We start from the raw sequence: 9,806 nt of genomic DNA, 5'->3' as shown, positions 1-9,806 counted from the left end.
TTGATATAAAACTAAATCTGAAAATACAAGTTGAACAAGTTGTCTTTGTTTGTCCTATTTGTTCCTCCTCTTCATGTTGTAAAAAGATCCCTTCCTAGGATGACTGGATGGATGTTTCACTATATAGTCAAAAATATTGGGACACATTTCCTTATAACTTCAGGTTTGGTATTGGTTCTCAGGGTTTGGGCTCGGCCCCTGACTTCCACTGAAGGGAAATCTTAATGCTTCAGCATACCAAGACATTTTGGACAATGCTATGCTTCCAACTTTGTGGCAACAGTTTGTTGAAGGCCCTTTTCTATTCCAGCATGACTGTGCCCCAGTGCACAAAGCAAATGAGTTTGGCATGGAAGAACTTGACTGGCTCACACAGAGTCCTGACCCCCTGGCCTCAGCCCCATCAAAGACCCTCGGGATGAACTGGAACAGAGATTGTGAGCCAGACCCTTTTGTCAGTGCCTGACCTCACAGATGCTCTACTGCATGAATTTGTAAAAGTTCCCACAGAAAATATTGTGGAAAGCCTTTCCCAGAAGAGTGGAAACTGTTACAGCTGCAAAGCTGTTTATGTATTTGCAATGCAATGTCATTAAAATCCCTGTTATTGTAATGGTAAGGTGTCCCGGTACTTTTGTCTATATAACGTGGCATCATGAGTGTGTTTGCATACACATAAGTGTACTGGTTTTAAGACTTGTCCTATTTTTGATCAACTTTACATTTACATGAAACGTGAGAAACCTTGTTACTCGTGTTCCTGCAGTCACTGTGCAGTTGTTTCCTGATTCCTAAACATGTCGTTCCTGTACCAACAGAGAGAGAGAATGTTCTGAAAACTGGATACGGTGCCAAAGGTCGAGATTTCTGAAACCAGGGTATGGTGTTTACAAGCACAACACATAACTGGGATATCATATAAAACCTGATCATAACCAGGACATTTTTGAGCGTGCAAGCCTCCTCTCTGTAGAGTTGTTAACGAGGAGTAACTGCTAGTGTAGAATAATTTTAATAACTTAATGTAGAGTTTGGCATATTTTAAGAGATTTCTTTGAAGGAACCTCAAAGGGTTTCTCCACCCCACAATGGGAATCTTGTCGATAGAAAAGTCAGTTGTGTGAGACATTATGCTGCATGATTGTATTGCTATTCCAGTTAATGAAAATTCTCACAACCTTTTCTGGCTACTTGCTATAAGAATTAAATGCACTGAATGGAGAAAAAAAGGGATTATAAAAATCAAAGACAATATAGTGAAGATAGTAAAAACTGAGGTTTTCTGTGACTGTTATAAAAAGTTTTCCTGACATGTTGTAGAAATTAATTCCAAAGGTGCATTTAAATCCACAGGGTACCTTTACTTCCACTCACGCATATTTCCACTTCACATATCAGAAGCTACAACAACAAAAAAACACACACACCCTTCACTTTTTTAAATACACAAAATTTTAAATAAAGGCTTCTTTTCACCATTTTACCATTTCAATACCATAATCTCAGTTGTCATTTCTGAAATGAGCCTGAAATCTATAGATAAATTAACCTCCAAATCCACCCATGTGATTTATCAGTGCATCGTTGTCCTAACACGGTGGTTCAGGCTTTTTCAAGTCTGTCCAGTAGTTCACCAACTCTTTTGAACTCCCAAGAATGTAGGTGATGATCTTGGAGTATTCACAACGATTATATTTTACATTATAAGCCTTGAACTGAGAGGGATTTGGCGGCGATGTGGGAGAAAGCCCCAGGTTTTTCATGCACATTCCAATGTAAGCATCCTCTATGTTAAAGGGTTTGATTGATTTCGAAGCCTCCACAAATTTAACTGGAAGATCGTTGGAGAAGACATATCCCATGCCCAGAGTGTAGGTCGGGTATGTGGATTCTGGATACAACTCCTCAGAGACGTACCACTTGGAGTTCTTTGAACGCACGACCGGCCTGTTCCACATAAGCATCCCTGTCAGGTAATTCTGCTTGGGAATGCCTGGCTTCTTTAGCATGATCACCAAGTTGTCAATGTTTAGGAACATGTCTGAGTCAATCTTCATGGCGTATGCTGCTGTAGAGCAGCGTGTAGCCAGCCACTCCATAATCACCATGGTCTTGATGGTCAGATTGAGGTAAGTGTCCATGAAGTCACTCTGAATCAGGTCGTGGTGCTGCAGATTCTCCTGTTTGACTTTCTCCTTTAGCTGCTCGGCATCAGCTCCTCCAGAGGCGCCCAACATGAAGAGTGTGAGCACCACCTCACCCTGAACCAGGCTCTCGTTGCCCCATGTCTGCCGGATGGCGTCCCGAGCTACCACGTTATTTGGTGCCACTGGAACCATCAGGACCAGGAAAGGGGTCTTGGTCTTGCACACCTCTGTGTTATCCATAATAAAGTGGTAGTTGCGAGGGTAGGCTTGGTGGTACTGAACACCTGTAGGTGGTACAGTAGCTGGTAAAGTGGGTGGTATGGTGGGTGGTACAGTAGGTGGTACAGTAGCTGGTAAAGTGGGTGGTATGGTGGGTGGTACAGTAGGTGGTACAGTAGCTGGTACAGTAGCTGGTAAAGTGGGTGGTATGGTAGGTGGTATAGTAGGTGGTACAGTAGGTGGTACAGTAGGTGGTATGGTAGGGCTTGCTGTGGTTTCACGTATTTCATTTAATTTAAATCTGTGTCTTGGATTGACATTAGTAGTTAGGATAACAGGATGGGACCAATTAAAAATCCTCTGGTAGTGCATATGGAGTGGAAACTTCTCCCACCATCCCAGAGATCTGCTGGAGAGAGTGTAACTCACGAGGAAGAGCACCAGACAAAGCAAGAGCAGGAAATGGAAGCAGGAGTACAACAAAGGCCTCTTCTGACTGCACTGGCTCTTGGCAAGGTGTCTGAAAAGGACAGACAAGAAAGGCAGAAAACTGATGATGACATACTAAGGGATGGAAACAGGAAGTATAATTTTGCAAAAAGATGCCTGGCAACTAATACAAATTCAGCTTTAATCTTGACACCAAGTAAAGTAAAACAAGAGGTTAACATTTTGAGAACACATCTGAAAATGGCAAGGGAACAGTTACGAATATAACATTTGACTTTATTCGTAAAGGGTCAGTTCACCATAATCACAGAATGGAAATGTTGACCGTGAGAAATGGTTTTTGGGTGCTGCCAGCATTGAAAAAATGATATATTTGAATGTTACTGTTGAATTCTCTAAAATGTTTCTAGCACGTTTTCAAACTCCGAGACAGACAAACCTGGACAGATATATCTGAAATTAGAGGTAGGTGAGAAAATATTTCTTTTCTCCATCACCGGATCCCATTACCTTGAAATTAGGAATTAACTTTGAGTCATAAATAACTGATTGGATCCATCAGGCCTGTGGGTCAATCAGTCAGAGTTTCTGATTGACAGTTAAGCATTTCTCATTGTAAGGTTACAGACCCAGTCATGTTGTTCTGCTTCTGTTACGTTGATATGAGAATATGGCTCTAATATTCATTTTGATTTCATTTTTGTCCATTTTTCCTACATGATACAGATGAACAGCACATACTTTGGTGATCCTAAACCTTCATTAAAGTGAGTAAAACATTTGAGATATTATGGCAGCCCGGATAAGTAAATCCGCAGAAAACATTCTGTGTTAATCAGTAACTATTTTGACAACCAGTTAATGATTTCTGTTGCTTTTCAAGCCAGAAACAGTCAGATATTATGGGAAAACTTGCTGCTTGTCTTGGTCCTAACATAACAGTGAATTTAACATTGTGGATCTGGGACTGTTGGTAAGACTAAACAAGACATGTGAAGATGTCACCTGGACATTTACAGATAACTGTAGTTTAATGTCCAAAAGACAACTTTTACTGATCCGACACATGGAAATTTAGAAGAAAAGAACCTCGTGGGATTTTGAGGATGGTTTCTCTTCAAAGTCTTTACAGAGCTACACCGATCAGCCACAAAATTAAAACCACCTACTTAATATGTATTTGGTCTCCAGTGTTTAGGTGGGTGGTGTGTGTCAAAGAACATCCACATGACCGCCAGGAGCCCGGTAGAGCATTGCATTGTAAACAGATGATTAATGTTTTTCACTTCGCCTGTCAGTGACGTTAATGTTGTGGCTGATCGGTGGGTGTTGTTGTTGTTGTAATTTTATCAAAATAAAATTGTAGAAGAAGGAAAAGGCTGCATGAAAAGACAACTGAGGGGATGTTCATCACACAGCCCCACTAACAGACACTAAAATCCTGCGAGAGATCGCGCCTGGACACCTGCAGCCAACCCGAGAAAGCAGTCAGAGGCCTCAAAGCCTGCTGGGGTGAAGCAGAGAAGAAGAAGAGAAAAGGCCCAAAGACGCGTCGCGATCCCGTCGGAGACGCTCGTCTGAGACGGAGAGCTGACGCGAGGAGACGCTGACGGGTGAGTGTCATGATGGGGGCTGCTACGGGGGCACCTGGTTGTTGTCTGAAATATACGGCCTCTTGATGTAGGGTGCGTTGGGCGTTACAAAGAGTGAAGCAGGCCTGCGCCATGTGCGAGCGTGGCAGACGGGTCGGGGGAGAATGTGGCGTTAAATTCCACGAGTGAAACAAATGTGACACAGGGTGCAAAAACACATTCACTGTAGCTTGTTTGGCTCAACCGTGTTACAGCACACCCCGATGTGACTCGAACAAGCTGAGATAAGGGAATCAGTAAATGTCTGGCACACGCAGCAAGCTTGGCATGACACATACTGATTACGGTGGAGGGATGCGTGAGGCTTTGGGCAGTTTAGTGTTTTATGTTGCCCGGACTTTACTCATCAAAAACCGAAAACAACCTTTGCCCAACACCATCAGTCTGCTCAGTCATTTCGTCAAGATACAGTTAAATTAGTTGTCGGCACATAAATGACAACAGTGGGATCCTGATATCTAAAGCAGTTTTGGTGTGGGTGCGCTCACTTTGCGCATGCTCATTAGGCTGTAACGGCGTTGCCAGGCGTCCGTGTGCAGCGCCGTTGCTAGCCATTTGGGTGCCCTAAGCACAAATGCTTTGTGGTGCCATATTGTTACTAGTACCTGGGCTATTGTGATGATTTTTTCACGAGTCTGATTTGTGGTGCCCCCGCTGGCACTTGGCGCCCCACGCGCTGTGCGTAATGTGCGTGTGCGGAGCAACGGCGCTGTTCGTGTGAAAGCGTTTATTAAGCTGAACTTGGAAAACCTAAACGTCCACATGAAATTGATTCCATGCGAACTGAATGATAATCAGCATGTCAGACAACAGACTGGGTCTCACTTCCTGTCCCAGAGAGGAAATAAAACAGAGGGAGTCATCCCTTATTGGGGCTGTTGTTAGTGAACTCATTTATTTTGACATCAGGTTTAAACATTGTTTTAGAGTGTGTGTTTCACCCGTTAAAACATTTTCTTGCTATATAATTTGACTGGCTATTGCAAATGTAAACAGTTTTTGATTTGTGGGGAAAATTGCGTCATTTTGATTGAGCTTGTTTTGTTCTTTGAGAAAATATTCACTGGACTTCCAGCTGTGACACGAGAGAGAGCTGCGTTACGGCTAAGGAAAATGAGAAATAAAACTAAATGTGGACTTAGAATAACAGTTTTAATTCACAGTGCGGATTTGTGTTTTCATCTATTTATTCTTGTGTCTTCGTTTCAAAGCCTGGTGGTCAAAATGTCGTCATGTGTTAGAGTAAACGCAACGAGCTAAACATCAAATGATCCCAATCCACGAGTTTAACAGCGAGAATATCATTTAGTTACAATATCCCTGATTGCTCTTGTCACTCGTAAACATAATTTTATGGTGTCACCAAACTAAAACACACCTTAACATGACTCACTCAAACCGAAGAGAATTAACAAGTAAAAAAGTGGGGGAACCAGAAAACTTAGCAGCGATTTGCACGACTGATCATCTGATGAGTGAGAAGGATAGTTTCTCTTTCATTCAGACTCGGAGGCGAAGCAGCGGATTATCTCGTCACAGGTAGGGAGAGGTGTGGAAATACCAGTTTGTTGTTGGTCACTAAATGAAAAAGGAACGTTTGTTTGGTTGTGATTTAAGGGTCGTCATTTATTATTAGTTTTTTTGTTTGTTTTTGTCACGTTTCCAAAGTTTCCAAAAGATGTCGAATGATCCGGTGTGCGCTTGTGCGTGTGAAGTGTGCACACCGGATGAAAGGCTTAAAAAACATAATAATAACAATAATACTAACGCAAAAATAATAATAATAATGATAGTAATAACAATAACAATATTAACAATAAATTAACAAGTAACTTATGTGCTTGTTAGTACTGGAAATCCCTGGAAATCCTTGTTTATCCGCATTTCATCTCAACGCTTAAATTAAAATGCGTTTTGCTCCGCTCAAACAGCTGGAAAAGTCGTTCATTTCATCGAGATAAAGTTCATCAGTTCTTAAAATAAGTGCTAACGTTGGGACACTGATATATGAGACCTCCCTCCAATATGTTTAGGGCGCCTAAAATAGGTTGTTAAAAAAAAGATAACGAGTTGCGTCGCGCTCATCTGCGCTGCACTGAAGATCCGCTTTCTAGAGAAGTGAGAGTGAAGTGATTAAAGTCCTCACCTTTTCAGTTCGTTCCCACCTGAGCCAGGCTCTCGATCACCCATGTCTGCCGGGACCCCTCCCTCCAGATCTCCTATCTTCTTCCCTGTCTTACAAGCTGAGCTACAGCCATGAGTTTGATTATACGGGGAGGACGAGCTATTTACGGTCAAAAAAAACTTGGATGAGAGAGAGGGAGGAGTGAGGGAGGAGAAAGAAGAAAGAAAGAAAGAAGAGAGGAAAGAGAGAGAGAGAGAGAGACTTATGGAGGGAAGGAGGGAGGGAGATTGTGTCATGTAGTTTCACACCTTGGGTCAACTTCAACTTTACAGATTTGTCGTGGGTAGGAGGGGTTTCAGGTGCTGGTTTTACACACACACACACACACACACACACTCACACACACACACACACACACACACACACACACTCACACACACACACACACACACACACACACACACACACACACACACACACACACACACACACGCTAAGACTATGTGACGGTCACAAAGAAAACCATCATTAGGTTTTCCCCGGAATTAAAACCAGACCATCCTTCTACCATAATTAAACTGTAATCTGGAAATTTATTGCATGGGGTCATGCGGTCTTTCTGGTATGTTGGGTATGTGTGTGTGTGTGTGTGTGTGTGAAAGAGGCTTCACCACAGCGATTAAGCAGAAGGACATTCTGACGATGTACATTGTAAAATCTTTATGGCATTTCATTTGTTTAAAAGTAAACGTAAAGATGCGGTCGTGGGCCTTTGAGTGGCAAAATCAATATCCTAATCTTTAGTTTAATTTAAAGACAAGACAAGACAAGAGAACTTTATTTGTACAGCCCATTTTTACAAGCAGTTTGTCTCAAAGGGCTTAACATAACATCAGCAACATCCTCTGCCCTTCAACCCTCACATCGACTCAGGAAAAACTCCCAGAAAAACCTTTAACAGGAAAAAAAAACCTTTAACAGGAAAAAAAGTATTAATAAGTAAGTAAGTAAAAAGTATTAATATGCAACAGTGTAAAAATACTCCAAGGTCAGACTCAGTCAAAGTATAAAGTACTAATTTTGCAAAGATATTACAGATGTGATGCATTAATGTGCACATCACTTTGCTAGTGGTAAAGCTTGAGATAATTTCAATCAATTTATCTATCTGTCTGAGAGAGAGAGAGTTCTTAGTTTTACACAACTGGTACCTTTTATTGGGTCACCAAATATTCCTAAAAGAGAAGAAACGCCTTATCATTAAGTACATTTTCTGCTTCAGACCGGCCTGAGAACGAGCAGGTGCACAGAGAGATTATGTGTGACAAAGTTAAATAAGAAGTCAGTTTTAGCTTCTCTGCCAAAGTGTGAGATCGTGTCTACGGAGGAAAATCTTTGGCCAACAGGCTGATTCACGTCGTTGCTGAGAGTGACATGAACTCTCATGTTTGTGCTGATGGAGTTGGTTTAGCTTAGCCTACTTTTGCTGAGCACAAAGGGAAGCTTTGAACACCCAAACAACCCCCAAACAGAAAAGTAAGTAAGAAAAATAAGTTTAAATTGCTGTGTTATTTACTCACCCGCTGAACACCAATGATGAAACACCATCGTCCAGCTGGCATTTTTAATATAAATATAAATAATATCACTCTCACAGGAGGCTGTCCCACCTGCCTCAAGGCAATCATCATCACCTGGATTGGACACTATAAAAGAGCACCACCCTGTTAATTTCACCCACATTCTAATGAAGTGCTTTGAGAAACTGGTTCTCCAGCACATCAAAAAAAACAAACATCCCAACCAGCCAGAATGCTGTTTACTGACTTCAACTGAGCATTCAATACGATGCGGAAGTCCGATATCCAGTTACAGAGTGAGATACTCAACCCTGGAAAGTAAGGTTTTCCCTCACATACAGAACCCAGACAATTGGGAATGAGAGTCACACCAGAGCCCCTCAGGGCTATGTGCTCGGCCTCCTTCCTGTTCCCTTTAAACACCCATGACTGCAATCCTGGACTTGGAGAGGTCACACCACCGTCACTGGCCGGTTGTTAACAACTATCTTATCAATCACCAGTGAGGTTGATAATGACAATAAACCCAAGGAGCAAATTGTTGATTTTAGAAAAAAGGACGTAATGACACATCCTTTAGTCAACATCAGTAGAGCTGAGGTGGCACTAGTGTACAGTCTTTGGTTCCAGGAAATCAACATTACCTGCCACGGTCATCACACCCTGGTAAAGAAAACTCTGAACTTCTTAAGACAGCTAAATTATCCTGACAAGTTCTTGTTAACTTACTGAAGACAAATAGAAAGCATCTTGACTGGAAACATCGCAAACCGAGGCTCTGCGGTGTTGATGAAGTGAGGTGCATGTGCCAACAACACCGAACCAAGCCTTAACCTGTTCACCCTGTCTGACTAAAGATAAAGATAAAGAAGTCTTCATTACAATACAAGGTCATGGCACAAGGTTTGCACAAGGTACAAAGTTTAGCCCGTACTGCCAAAATTAGACAGTTACACTATATAGACAAAAGTATTGGGCCACCTGACCATTACACCAACAAGGACTTGCATTCTAAATAATAATAATAAATGCTGCTCTAACAGCTTCCACTCTTCTGTGAAGGCTTTCCAAGAGCTTTTGGAGTGTTTCTGTGGGAATTTGTGCCCATTCATGCAGTAGAGCATTTGTGAGGTCACACACTGATGTTGGACCAAAAGGCCTGGCTCACAATCTCCATTCCAGTTCATCACAAAGGTGTTGGATGGGGTTGAGGTCAGGACTCTGTGTGGGCCAGTCAAGTTCTTCCACACCAAACTCATCCAACCATGTCTTTATGGAGCTTTGCTTTGTGCACTGGGGCACAGTCATGCTGGAATAGAAAAGGGCCTTCAACAAACTGTTGCCACAAAGTTGGAAGCATAGCATTGTCCAAAATGTCTTGGTATGCTGAAGCATTAAGACTTCCCTTCAGTGGAAGTCAGGGATCGAGCCCAAACACTGAAGAACAGCCCCATAATCAATGTGTGTCTGGATACTTTTGTTTATATAGTGCATGTCTTTGTGGCTTTATTACACATTTGCTGTTCTCATAAATCTACACAATTTATGCTCCCAGGTATGAAAAGTAAATACAAATACTCTTGTGCACAAGCTGTCTCTACCAGCTGCAGTGCTAACAGCAGTATTTTTGTGT

At 42.0% G+C, this 9,806-nt stretch overlaps 1 protein-coding gene and 1 long non-coding RNA gene across 3 annotated transcripts in view; one reads left to right on the top strand and one right to left on the bottom strand.

Annotated features, from left to right (window-relative positions):
- Positions 1-1,340: 1,340 nt before the first annotated feature.
- LOC124050235 (beta-1,3-galactosyltransferase 2-like) lies at positions 1,341-8,291 on the bottom strand. Of its 2 annotated transcripts, none has more exons than XM_046372562.1 (2): positions 8,174-8,291; positions 1,341-2,886 (listed from the first exon to the last, which is right to left on the bottom strand). In XM_046372562.1, the coding sequence occupies exon 2, from the start codon at positions 2,736-2,738 to the stop codon at positions 1,590-1,592; it is 1,149 nt and encodes a 382-aa protein (XP_046228518.1). In that variant the 5' UTR covers positions 2,739-2,886; positions 8,174-8,291; the 3' UTR covers positions 1,341-1,589. The 2 variants fall into 2 exon arrangements, with proteins under 2 accessions (XP_046228518.1, XP_046228509.1); XM_046372553.1 differs by lacking the exon at positions 8,174-8,291 and adding an exon at positions 6,615-6,803.
- The window catches only part of LOC124050408, a 32,970-nt gene continuing 27,551 nt past the window's right edge, over positions 4,388-9,806 (top strand). Inside the window, exon 1 of the long non-coding RNA XR_006841613.1 lies at positions 4,388-4,429. This is a non-coding gene — a long non-coding RNA (uncharacterized LOC124050408). The remainder of the gene's footprint in view (positions 4,430-9,806) is intronic.

Source organism: Scatophagus argus, chromosome 2 (assembly GCF_020382885.2).
Source record: "Scatophagus argus isolate fScaArg1 chromosome 2, fScaArg1.pri, whole genome shotgun sequence".
NCBI classification, from domain to species: domain Eukaryota; kingdom Metazoa; phylum Chordata; class Actinopteri; family Scatophagidae; genus Scatophagus; species Scatophagus argus.
The sequence above is the reverse complement of the archived record's forward strand: the minus strand, read 5'-3'. Positions and strand labels throughout refer to the sequence as shown.

Excerpts from the sequence above, each read along its gene's own strand:
- LOC124050235 (XM_046372553.1), bottom strand. The coding sequence starts at position 6,658 with ATGGGTGATCGAGAGCCTGGCTCAGGTGGGAACGAACTGAAAAG. Across the intron at positions 2,887-6,614 it reads GGTGGGAACGAACTGAAAAG|ACACCTTGCCAAGAGCCAGT; the intron begins GTGAGGACTTTA and ends TGTCCTTTTCAG.